The 13280-nt window shown below is 42.7% G+C and overlaps 1 protein-coding gene across 1 annotated transcript in view; it reads left to right on the top strand.

Annotated features, from left to right (window-relative positions):
• LOC135545222 (glycine receptor subunit alpha-4-like) overlaps window positions 1–13280 on the top strand; it is a 127476-nt gene that overhangs the window by 85431 nt on the left and 28765 nt on the right. Inside the window, exon 5 of the mRNA XM_064972847.1 lies at window positions 618–700. Within this exon, the coding sequence (XP_064828919.1) occupies window positions 618–700 (83 nt within the window). The remainder of the gene's footprint in view (window positions 1–617; window positions 701–13280) is intronic.

The raw sequence follows: 13280 nt of genomic DNA, 5'->3' as shown, positions 1-13280 counted from the left end.
AAACGCACACAAATCATGCCATAATGTATAGTAGAGTTTATCTAGGGGGTAGGCCATAAATATTGGTACCAACATAGCATTAGGTATGTCTTCAATCACATTTCAAAGTCCCTTTGCATCTGTATTTGTATTTATTGAGGACCCCATTAGCTGCTGCCATGGCAGTCACTTGCTAAATGTCCACATTATTTATTACATGATTCAGTTGAGGCTTAGGGTTTAGTGAATGATTTGTCCCAAATAAATTGCTCTTAGTTTTTGAAATATTTAGGACAAATGTATTCCTTGTCACCCATTCTGAAACTAAATACAGCTATTTGTTAAGTGTTGCAGTGATTTCACTCGCTGTAGTAGCTGACATGTAGAGTGTTGAGTCATCCACATACATAGCCAAACTGGCTTTACTTCAGGCCAATGGCATGTCATTAGTAAAGATTGAAAAAAGTAAGGGGCCTAGAAAGTTGCCCTGGGGAATTTCTGATTCTACCTGTATTCCTTTGCCTCTTTGTCTGAATTTGTCCCTGTATGTTGTAATTCTCTTCTTTCACGCTCTCCTTTGCACTTTACCTTCACCTAAAACTTCCCTTCTCTCTTTTCTCTCTCTCTTTCTATCTCAGGCTGACTCTCATCCTGTCCTGCCCTATGGACTTGAAGAATTTCCCCATGGATATTCAGACCTGTACCATGCAGCTTGAAAGCTGTGAGTCTCCTTCTTCCTAATTTTCCTTTTAATTCCCTCCCCAGCCATTTTCACACTGGCTTTTAGTTTATGAATGGAGCGTTTGTTTTTAAGTTGTGAAATTTCTTAAGAGATACAATGCATTACCAAAATGAAGTAAGACACCTGCTCATCGAACATCTCATGCCAAAATCCTGGTCATCAACATGGAGTTGGTCCCCCCTTTTCTGCTATAACAGCCTTAACACTCTTCTGGGAAGACTTTCCACTAGATGTTGGAACATTGCCCACTGGGACTTGCTTCCATTCAGCCACAAGAGTATTAGTAAAGTCGGGCACTGATGTTGGGCGATTAGGCCTGGCTCATAGTCGGCATTCCAACTCATCCCAAAGGCGTTCGATGGGGTTGAGGACATGGATTTTTTCCGGACGGTGAAGTTCTTCTGCACTGATATGACTAACCATTTCTGTATGGCCCTTCGCTTTGTACACGGGGGCATTATCATGCTGGAACAGGAAAGGGCCTTCGCTAAACTACACATAATTTCCTAGAATGTAATTTGATGCTGTAGCGTTAAGATTTCCCTTCACGGGAATTAAGGGGCCTGGCCCGAAACATGAAAAACTGCCTCAGCAAATTATTCCTCCTTCACCAAACTTTACAGTTGGCACTATGCATTGAGGCAGGTAGCGTTCTCTTGGCATCCACCAAATCCAGATTAATCCATCGGATTGACAAATAGTGAAGCGTGATTCATCACTCCAGAGAACGCGTTTCCACTGCTCCAGGGTCCAATGGCGGCGAGCTTTACACCACTCCAGCCGACGCCTGGCATTGCGCATGGTGATCTTAGACGTGTGTGCGGCTGCTCGGCCATGGAAACCCATTTCATGAAGCTCCCAACGAATAGTTATTGTGATGACGTTGCTTGCAGAGGCAGTTTGGAACTCGGCAGTGAGAGTTGCAACCAAGGACGGACAATTTTTATGCACTACACGCTTCAGCACTTGGCAGTCCCATTCTGTGAGCTTGTGTGGCCTACCACGGTGCGGCTGAGCCATTGTTGCTCCTAGACGTTTCCACTTCACAATAACAGTACTTACAGTTGACTAGGGCAGCTATAGCAGGGCAGAAATTTGACAAACTGACTTGTTGGAAAGGTGGCATCCTATGACGGTGCAACATTGAAAGTCACTAAGCTTTTCAATACGGGCCATTCAATTGCCAATTTTTGAGATTGCATGGCTGTGTGCTCGATTTTATACATCTGTCAGCAACGGGTGTGGCTGAAATAGCCAAATCCACTAATTTGAAGGGGTGTCCACATACTTTTGTAATATCACCACATATGAGTGACATTGATTGAGATTAAATTAAATGCCTAAATGTGACAGGCTCAGTTTTGAGTTGCTGCTTTTATCAAACATCCTCAGATGACCGACTTGTGCATACATAAAATGAAAGACGGACTTTCTGACACCGACTTGTGTGATTTAGCCACCCAGCAATACAAAATTACTGGTTAGCTTTGTCAGTGATGTTGTGTAAGGGTAATGCAATTACTGTGCTGTGTATCAAATGTAGGAATCGATTCATGAAAAATATTAACAGAACAATGTCTAGTCTATTAAGTCTGTGCATAGCATGTCATTCCTTGTTACATAAATAAAATGTAAATGTGAAAAAAAGTATATTTGCTACCCCTTGCCCCAAGCACTGATAGCATCCACAAATCCAATTTTGAGGATATCAATAATGAAACTTTCATTTTGTGTCCCCTTTTATTATATGACCCACCTCTCGCCCCCGTAGGTGGCTTAATTCCACCTCTGCCAGGCCAGACAAAATAACTAGGAGAACCAAATGGGAGCAAACCTGGCTCGGAAAACAAAATATTTCTTGCTGGGAGATCCAGCAGCAGGCATTTGAAATGAATTATATGTCAAGTAGTGTGGTATACCCATATTTCAATGCCAAATATGGTAAAAGATTGATACATATATTTGTTGTTTGCAATTAAACCTACCCTCCTAAAGTGTGGAGAGCAGCTGAGGAGAGAAATCTTGGCCAACATAGGAAAGCATGCCAGCCAGCAAGTTTACTACCTGACAGGACCATTACAGGAGTCCTAATAATTTGATTAAAAGAAGCCCTCCTCTTCGTGTCTCTGAAAGGAACAGCCAGCTCTGTTTTGACAAGTGTTAGTACACCACCCAGGGTGCGATCACCTTGGCGGCATGGGGAAGACATGTCAGGTTTAACACGTATAACATGAAGGTTTAACTATCACACGCTATGCCAACTGCCAATGCTGCACATTGAGGGCGAGAGCAAGGAGGGAAAAGAGAGAGGGATATCTTCGGGGTCTGCTAATTCTGAGAATGGAAGTCCAGACCAATGCCGTTTGACAGCCTTAGTCTTGATGACTTGAGCTCTAGTATATATAAATAGTATGTACTGTAGCAATATCCTACATCAAACAATCTTTCAAACCATCATGTGTTCTCGTGACCCAATTTGGTATCCTGAAGTCAGTAAGTAGATGTATAAAGTGTAAATCCACAGGACAGAGTTAGACAGTAAAGCTGAAGCTTGACCAATTCAGACCTCCATCTAAATGTGTTTTTTTTTACAGGGACAATACCCATAAAAACTGCGGTACCCTCAGCTAGGTCATCTCGTCAAATAAATCCAGACAGTGCATCTCATAAATTACACTTTGACCACACACTTTGAATATATTCATTTGATGTTTGACTCCTATTAGTGTGCAACTGGGAAGGAAAAGATAACATTTCCTCACTTTTGTGAAGACATTCATTAATATTCTCCTTGCTTGTTAGGGAAGGATATGTGAATGACACTGAAATCTTCTGGAGCAAGATAATTGTATTTTAGTGGTCATGTTGTTTTCAGGCTGCTGGTAAGGATCAGGGGATAATATCTTGAATAATTTCTGTCTTTGTTACACAGGCCCCAAGGGCCCAGAAAGACATCAGTAGTTTTATTCCAAAATATTAATGCATGCTACGAGCATTTTTAATGGTCTGGTAATCAGACCCCTGGGTGGGGAAATAGAGCCTTCAAAGGTGTGGGAGGATAGACAGGGTTGAGGTGTGTGTGTGCTCGTGTGAGCATGCATATTATATGTATGCATATTTGTGTATGCGCATATGTAGGGCCTTATAAAATCTGGTTAATTCTTTTGCCTGATTCTGTTTAGTTTTTTCCCAAATCCCATTTCCTCAATTTTGTTTTTCAAATTTGATTCAGGTTTTCACGCTCAAAATCACACTGTTTTAAATAGAAAAACAACAAACTTGGATGTTCCAAGTCCACAACAATGTTTGAACCACATCAGGAGACCATTTTTTAGGTCTTGGAAAAATTACAGTTTTGGGGTGTAGTTACCCTTTAATGTTTCAAATTTTAATGTCACATGCACAAGTACAGTGAAATGCCTTTCTTGCTATCTCTAACCCCAACAATGCAGTAATCAATAACAATGTTATATTAAAAATAATAAGGTAGAACAAAAACACACAAGATATAAAAAGTAAATAAGAAAAACATGATAAAGTAAGTAAGCATACTATATACAGGGTCAGTTCCAGTACCATATTTACAATGTGCATGGACACTGGATCGATAAAGGTAGATATGTATAAGGGTAAGGTGACTAGTCATCAGGATATATGATAAACAGAGAAGCAGCAGCTTATTTGATGATTGTAAGTCAGCATAAATGTATGTGCATATTATGTGTATGAGAGCAAATGATTTAGTGAGTGTTTGTATGTGTGTTTGTCAGTGTGCGGAGCTTGTAGGGCCATGTGAGTGTGCATAGAAACAGTGCAAAAATAAGAATAAAATACAAAAGCTCATCTCCATGTAGCCATTTTGTCAGCTATTTAGTTAGCTATTTAGCAGTCTTTATTTGTAAATCGGGATGTGCCGGAACAAAAAGTGAGATTGAGAGGGGGGTCACCTCGGGAGTTTTGAGGTACAAAAAACCCCACATTTATTATAAAGCATTGCATGCATATCATTGCGTTTGCGTCGTGACATAGAGCAGTAGAGTAGAGGCACTTAAAGAAGTTGCACACATGAGGAACATGGTCCGGAAAAATGTGGCCTTTCATAAACACATTTCATGTAATTCTGCATCATTTTAGCTGATGAGAGACTTCAGCAGAATATTTTTTAATACTGCACAAATGATTGAAATGGCAGGCTATTTTGACACTGACAAACTGAGAATCTAAGATCAATAAAAACGACCTTGTCTTGAATCCATCAATAGACTAGGCGTAGGTGTGTGTCGACACATATTGTAGTCTACAATATGAAGAGGAAATGATAGTCCTAAAAATGCTTTCCAGTTTCACTGACTCCCCCAATGATTAGCAGCTCACTTGCTGGTGATGGCCGACACGCTCGCGTCATAAGCCTCTCTCTCTTGCTTAACTTTGTAAAACAATATTTGGAAGTTGATCAAATATGTTGGTAGCCTACAGAATACAGTCTTCTCTTTTCAGCAGGACATATTTGCTTTCCAACCTGTGTTTTCCCTCAAATATTTTTTAAATGTTGCGAAAGGCATGTTTTGTCTGCATGCTGTTTTTTCACTGAGAGATTTGTAGTGCGTTCCCGACTGTAGGCTATTTCCTGGTTATTGGGATACAATCCACAGCTAGGCAATTTGTTTTAAGTAACTATTGATCCTCTGTGGCTAAATTATAGGCCTTCTCATGGTGTAGTAGGCTATTCTGAATTATTTAATTTATTTATGAACAGACAGCAGTAATTCTATAACTTTAGCTAATTTATTTCAATTTATCACGGAGTGCTGCATTTCCTTCAGAACCATTCGCGCAATTCTATAAGGAAATAAATGATGAAGTGCAACGCTGGAGAGATGAGAGTTGCAGAATCATGTTTATCAGAGCAGAGAGGGAGAGAGATTGTGGGCCCGTGAAAGGTTCAACAAATTGTGTGAGGAGTAGGATTGAGCAGATTTATCCATCCCCTTCTCCAGCCGTTGTATTGGGCAGTTCAATGGTGAGAAATGTCTCAGTCCCTGGAGCAAAAACTTTGTGCTACCCAGGAGCACGGGTACAGGACATCAAACATTTTAAACCTGTATCAGGAAATTGAGTATATCAAAGTTCATGTGGGATTCAATGACATTATGAAGGGCAGCTCAGAACAGCTGAAGATGGATTTCAAATAACTGATTGGGTATCTGCTTGACACCAACAAATGCCCCATAATATCTAGCCTTGTGCCTCCCCCCAGTAGACTTTTAACACTCCATAAACGGCTACGAGACTATTGCAGCTCTGTGGGTGTAACATTTGATGGATATTTTGATACCTTCTGGAAACAAATCTTGTTTTATAATGAGGGGATACACGAAAATCATTTGGGTTCCTGGATCCTTTCACAGCCTTATAAGGCAGTGTTGAGATTATGATTTATCAATGACCCAAGCCCAGCTCAAATAATCCCTACCATTGTGTCACTGAGTTGCCATAATGCTTCAGCAAATGTACATTATCCCAGTGGCTTTGGAAGCCACCATGTAAGTAACCTAAAGTATGTCCCTCTAACTGCCCTAAATGCCTCTGCTGATCCTACTGTTGTAACTTTAATGTGTTACAGAGTTAATGTTTAAGTTAATTCATTGAGCTGTATCTAAAGATATTTCTTTACAGTTATTTACATATGTAATTGTATTGGTTAGTATTGAATTACGCTTTTGACTGCAAGTTCCAGAATGCCTTGCGTCAGGAATGAGAGAGAGAACGTGCCAGTTGTTTGCAGGTGCAAGGTGATTAACTGATTAAGCTGATTTTCCGCTAGCATCTTACCTGCATTGCTCTGTAGAATCTAAAGTTGTTAAATATAACGTAAACAAGTATTATTACTAAAAGAAGCTTTCATATCAACCCAAGGTCCCGAGTTTGAAGACAGTTAATCTAAAGCCTACAGCTATTGTATGCAGTAATCATGTGCCTGATATCTCAAAGTGCAGTACAGAAACCCAGCCTAAAACCCCAAACAGCAAGCAATGCAGGTGTAGAAGCACGGTGGCTAGTAAAAACTCCCTATAAAGGTCAAAACCTAGGAAGAAACCTAGAGAGGAACCAGGCTATGTGGGGTGGCCAGTCCTCTTCTGGCTGTGCCGTGTGGAGATTATAACAGAACATGGCCAAGATGTTCAAATGTTCATAAATGACCAGCATGGTCCAATAATAATAAACACAGTAGTTGTCGAGGGTGCAACAGGTCAGCACCTCAGAAGTAAATGTCAGTTGGCTTTTCATAGCCGATCATTGAGAGTATCTCTACCGCTCCTTCTGCCTCTGGAGAGTTGAAAACAGCAGGTCTGGGACAGGTAGCACGTCCGGTGAAAAGGTCAGGGTTCCATAGCCGCAGGCAGAATAGTTGAAACTGGAGCAGCAGCATGGCCAGGTGTACTGGGGACAGCAAGGAGTCATCATGCCAGGTAGTCCTGAGGCATGGTCCTAGGGCTCAGGTCCTCCGAGAGAGAGAAAGAGAGAATTAGAGAGAACATACTTAAATTCACACAGGACACTGGATAAGACAGAAGAAGTACTCCAGATATAACAGACTGACCCTAGCCCCACAACACATAAACTACTACAGCATAAATACTAGAGGCTGAGTCAGGAGGGGTCAGGAGACACTGTGGCCCCATCCGATGACACCCTCAGACAGGGCAAAACAGGCAGAATATAACCCCACACAACCCCCACACCACTAGAGGGATATCTTCAACCACCAATTTACCATCCTGAAACAAGGCCGAGTATAGCCCACAAAGATCTCCACCACGGCACAACCCAAGAGGGGGGGGGGGGGCGCCAATCCAGACAGGAAGACCACATCAGGTGACTCAACCCACTCAAGTGACGCACCCCTCCTAGGGACGGCATGGAAGAGCACACGTAAGCAGTGACTCCCAGTGGAGAGAGGGGAACCGGTCAGGCAGAGACAGCAAGTGCGGTACGCTGCTCCAGTGCCTTTCCGTTCACCATCACACTCCTGGGCCAGACTATACTCAATCATAGGACCTACCGAAGAGATGAATCTTCAATAGAGACTTAAAGGTTGAGACTCTCACATGGGTAGCAGACCATTCCATGGTTTTGGGGCTTCACCATGTTTCATCAATGTACAGCTCTGTGTCATCCGCATAGCAGTGAAAGTTAACATTATGTTCTCGAATGACATCCCCAAGAGGTCAAATATAAATAAATAAATAAATATATATATATATAGTCAAAACAATAGTGGTCCTAAAATGGAACCTTGAGGAACAACAAAATTTACAATTGATTTGTCTGAGGACAAACCATCCACAGAGACAAACTGATATCTTTCCAACAGATAAGATCTAAACCAGGCCAGAACTTATCCGTGTAGACCAATTTGGGTTTCCAATCTCTTCAAAAGAATGTGGTGATCGATGGTATCAAAAGCACACTAAGGTCTAGGAGCACGAGGACCGTTGCAGAGCCTCGGTCTGACGCCATTAAAAGGTAATTTACCACCTTCACAAGTGCAGTTTCAGTGCTATGATGGGGTCTAAAACCAGACTGAAGCATTTCAAATACATTGTTTGTCTTCAGGAAGGCAGTGAGTTGTTGCGCAACAGCTTTTTCTAAACATTTTGAGAGGAATGGGAGATTCGATATAGGAATTAGGGTCCAGTATGCAGCTTGAAGGTTTAGCGGCCATGATTATTTTCATCATTGTGCCAAGAGATATAGTACTAAAACACTTGAGTGTCACCCTTGATCCTAGGTCTTGGCAGAGTTGTGCAGACTCGGGACAACTGAGCGTTGGAGGAATACGCAGATTTGCTTTCTAATGATCATGATCTTTTCCTCAAAGAAGTTCATGAATTTATCACTGCTGAAGTGAAAACCATCCTCTCTTAGGGAATGCTGCTTTTTAGTTAGCTTTGCGACATTATTAAAAAGACATTTTGAATTGTTCTTATTTTCCTCAATTAAGTTGGAAAAATAGGATGATCGAGCAGCAGTGAGGGCTCTTCGATACTGCACGGTACTGTCTTTCCAAGCTAGTCGAAAGACTTCCAGTTTGGTGTGGCGTCATTTCCGTTCCAATATTCTGGAAGCTTTCTTCAGAGCTCTGGTATACCAGGGAGCTAGTTTCTTATGACAAATGTTTTTAGTTCTTAGGGGTGCTTCTGCATCTAGGGTATTGCACAAGGTTAAATTAAGCTCCTCAGTTAGGTGGTTAGCTGATTTTTGTCCTCTGACATCCTTGGGTAGGCAGAGGGAGTCTGGAAGGGCATCAAGGAATCTTTGGGTTGTCTGAGAATTTATAGCACGACTTTTGATGATCCTTGGTTGGGGTCTGAGCAGATTATTTGTTGCGACTGCAAACGTAATAAAATGGTGGTCCGATAGTCCAGGATTATGAGGATAAACATTAAGATCCACAACATTTATTCAATGGGACAAAACTAGGTCCAGAGTGTGACTGTGGCGGTGAGTAGGTCCGGAGACATGTTGGAAAAACCCCACTGAGTCAATGATAGCCCCAAAAGCTTTTTGGAGTGGGTCTGTGGACTTTTCATGTGAATATTAAAGTCACTAAAAAAATTGAATGTTATCTGCTATGACGACAAGGTCTGATAGGAATTCAGGGAACACAGTGAGGAACGCTGTATATGGCCCAGGAGGCCTGTAAACAGTAGCTATAAAAAGTGAGCAGGCTGCAAAGATTTCATGACTAGAAGCTCAAAAGACAAAAACATATATATTTTTTTGTAAATTTAAATTTGCTATCGTAAATGTTAGCAACACCTTCGCCTTTGCGGGATGAGCGGGGGATTTGTTCACTAGTGTAACCAGGAGGTTAGGCCTCGTTTAACACAGTAAATTCATCAGGCTTAATTAAGCCATGTTTCAGTCAAGCCAATCACATTAAGATTATGATCAGTGATTAGTTCATTGACTATAACTGCCTTGGAAGTGAGGGATCTAACATTATGTAGCCCTATTTTGAGATGTGAGGTATCACAATCTCTTTCAATAATGGCAGGAATGGAGGAGGTCTTTATTCCAGTGAGATTGCTAAGGGAAACACCGCCAAGTTTAGTTTTGCCCAACCTAGGTCGAGGCACAGACACGGTCTCAATGGGGATAGCTGAGCTGACTACACTGACTGTGCTAGTGTCAGGCTCCACTAAGCTGGCAGGCTGGCTAACCCTGCTGCCTGGCCTGCACCCTATCTCATTGTGGAGCTAGAGGAGTTAGATCCCTATCTATATTCATAGATAAGATGAGAGCACCCCTCCAGCTAGGATGGAATCCATCACTCCTCAAAAGAAAGAAAGAGGGCCAGTTATCTATAAATTCTATCTTTTGGGAGGGTCAGAAAACAGTTTTCAACCAGCGATTGAGTTGTGAGACTCTGCTGTAGAGCTCATCACTCCCCCTAACTGGGAGGGGGCCAGAGACTCTGCTGTAGAGCTCATCACTCCCCCTAACTGGGAGGGGGGCAGAGACAATTACTTGATGCCGACACATCTTTCTAGCTGACTTACACTCTGAAGCCATGTTGCGCTTGGAGACCTCTGACTGTTTCATCCTAACATTGTTGGTGCCGACGTGGATAACAATATCCCTATACTCTCTACACTCGCCAGTTTTAGCTTTAGCCAGCACCATCTTCAGATTAGCCTTAAAGTCGGTAGCCCTGCCCCCTGGTAAACAGTGTATGATCACTGGATGATTCGTTTTAAGTCTAATACTGCGGGTAATGGAGTCACCATTGACTAGGGCTGACTTTTCAATTTGTCAGAGTCGTGGGAGGCTTCGGCATCTCAGACCCCGTAACGGGAGGAGTAGAGACCAGAGAAGGCTCGGCCTCAGAATCTGACTCGCTGCTTAGTGGGGAGAACCGGTTAAAAGTTTCTGTCGGCTGAATGAACGACACCGGTTGAGCCACCGGTTGAGTATTCCTACAGAATTTCCCTCCGGAAGCCATGAGACGGTTTAACAGCCGCGGGGACTGTGTGAGGGGGTTTATACTACTATCTGTACTTACTGGTGGCACAGACGCTGCTTCATCCTTTCCTACACTGAAATTACCCTTGCCTAATGATTGCATCTGAAGCTGGGCTTGTAGCACAGCTATCCTCGCCGTAAGGCAATTGTTCTCCTGTATATTATGAGTACAGCGAGTGCAATTAGAAGGCATCATGTTAATGTTACTACTTAGCTTCGGATGGTGGAGGTCTTGACGAACCATGTCCAGATAAAGCGTCCGGAGTGAAAAAGTTGAATGAACAAAAAGTTGAGTGAGGGAAAAACTAGAAATATAAACGATAATTAAAAAGTAAAACCGTAAAGTTGTCAGGTAGCGGAGTAAAGTTAGCAACAAAACGCACAGCAGCACGTAAACAAGTCTGCAAGTTGTAATCTTCCCCATTATCCCCAGTGTATTTATACATGTGACTCTGTTTGTCTGTTGCCAGTTCATTTTGTCCTTCAAGCCAACCGGGGTTTTCTCCCTTGCTCCTGTCTTTTTCTATAGTTCCTTTTTTCTAGTTTTTCCGGTTTGGACCATTCTACCTTCCCTGACCCTGTGCCTACCTGCCTTGTCACACCACCCTCGATTATTGACCTCTGCCTGCCCTGAACCTGAGACTGCCTGCCGTTCTGTACATTTTGACTCTGATCTGGATTACTGACCTCTATCTGCTCTTGACCTATCGTTTTGCCTGCCGCTGTTCTAATAATAAACCTTTGTCACTTTGACACTGTCTGCATCTCGGTCTTCCTTAAAATGTGAGAGTACAAACTGGCCATGACTGACCCAGCAGACTCGGACCAGCTCCGCGACGCCATCTCCTCCCAAGGAGCCATCATCGGAAGGCACAAGGAGTTGCTTCATGGTCTTATGGAAGAGTTCCAGACCTTGGCAGAATGCCCTGACCGAGTGCCTCTGGGACTCTGGGGCCGATAAGAGCTTTATGGACGCTACCCTAGCGTCCGAGTTAGGCATCCCCACTCAGCCACCCTCCGTGTTAGAGGACTCTCGCCCTTTGAGTGTTCCCTGGGTTATAACCCCTGCTCTTCTCTGAGCAAGAGGAAGAGGTCGGCATAACTTCTGTCCAGATGTTTGTCCGCCCCTGTCATCAGAGAGCCCGGTTGGCCCTTTTCAAGACCACCTCCAAGTATCAACGACAAGCGGACCCTGGCACCCGGGTATCGTCACGGGCAGAGGGTATGGCTGTCCACCCAGGATCTGCCACTCTGGGTTGGGTCCCGCAAACTTTCCCCATGGTTTATTGGCCCTTTCCCCATCTCCAAGGTCATTAGCCCCTCTGCTGTTCGTCTTCTGTTGCCCCATACCCTTTGTTTACATCCCACTGTCATGTGTCTAAAATCCAACCCATGTCTCACAGACCTTTGTCTGCTGATTCCAGATCTGGTTTATTGACCTCTGCCTGCCCTTAACCTGTCATTGTGCCTGCCCCTGTTCTTGTAATAAACTTTTGTTACTTCGACACTGTCTGCATCTGTGTCTTCCCTAAAACGTGAGAGTTAGCACTGAGGCGTTGTGCCCGAGTAGGAAGTCCACTGTGTGCAGCTCACTCTGCACGAACATAAATAACATGAGCATGTCTACTTCTGCTACGCTTCCCAGTAGAGCAATGAAAGCATCCCAGAAAAGTGTTAAAATAACCCACGTTAACATACGTAGTTTAAAACCTGTTCAGGATAGGGGGCAGTATTTCCCCTTTGGATGAATTGCGTGCCCATAGTGAACTGCATCAAAATCTGTCCTAAATTGCTAATACATGCATATTATTATTATTATTATTATTGGATAGAAAACACTCTGAAGCTTCTAAAACCGTTTGAATTATGTCTGTGAGTATAACAGAACTCACAGGGCAGGCAATCTTCCAAACTAGTTTTGGAATCCTGAAAGTTGGGGCAACTTTGACGTCATCGCCCCCTCCCTTCCCAACAAGTTATGGATCTGGAAACACTTCCTATGTGTTCCACTAGATGTCCTCATTCAGTAGAAAGTGCAATGGAGCATTTGCTGTGAACTTTGATCTAATGCGATCAATGTTTATAACATCCTGAAGATTGATTCTGCACTTAGTTTGACCAGTTTTGTCGACCTGTAATATGTAATTAGGAAGTTTTGATGCAAAATGATCCTGGACCAGAAGTCATGGGCATTTGAGCTGAAAGTGGTAGCAAATGCTGCTACATGGACACTAGAATTGAACATTGGACACTAGAATTGAACATTATGAAACAAAACGATTTATTGGTGAACTAGGACTCCTTCCACTACATTCTGATCGAAGACCATCAAAGGTAAGGGAATATTTATGTTGTAATTTTGTATTTCTGTTGACTCCAACATAGCAGAGAAATATTGTTACGTCTGAGCGCCGTCTCAGATTATTGCAATGTTAGGCTTTTTCCGTAACGTAAAAAAAAAATGCGACACAGCGGTTGCATTAAGTACCAGTGTATCTTTTTAATTATATGTAGAACATGTATCTTTAGT

This window comes from Oncorhynchus masou, chromosome 9, assembly GCF_036934945.1.
Source record: "Oncorhynchus masou masou isolate Uvic2021 chromosome 9, UVic_Omas_1.1, whole genome shotgun sequence".
Taxonomy (NCBI): Eukaryota; Metazoa; Chordata; class Actinopteri; order Salmoniformes; family Salmonidae; genus Oncorhynchus; species Oncorhynchus masou.
The sequence above is the reverse complement of the archived record's forward strand: the minus strand, read 5'-3'. Positions and strand labels throughout refer to the sequence as shown.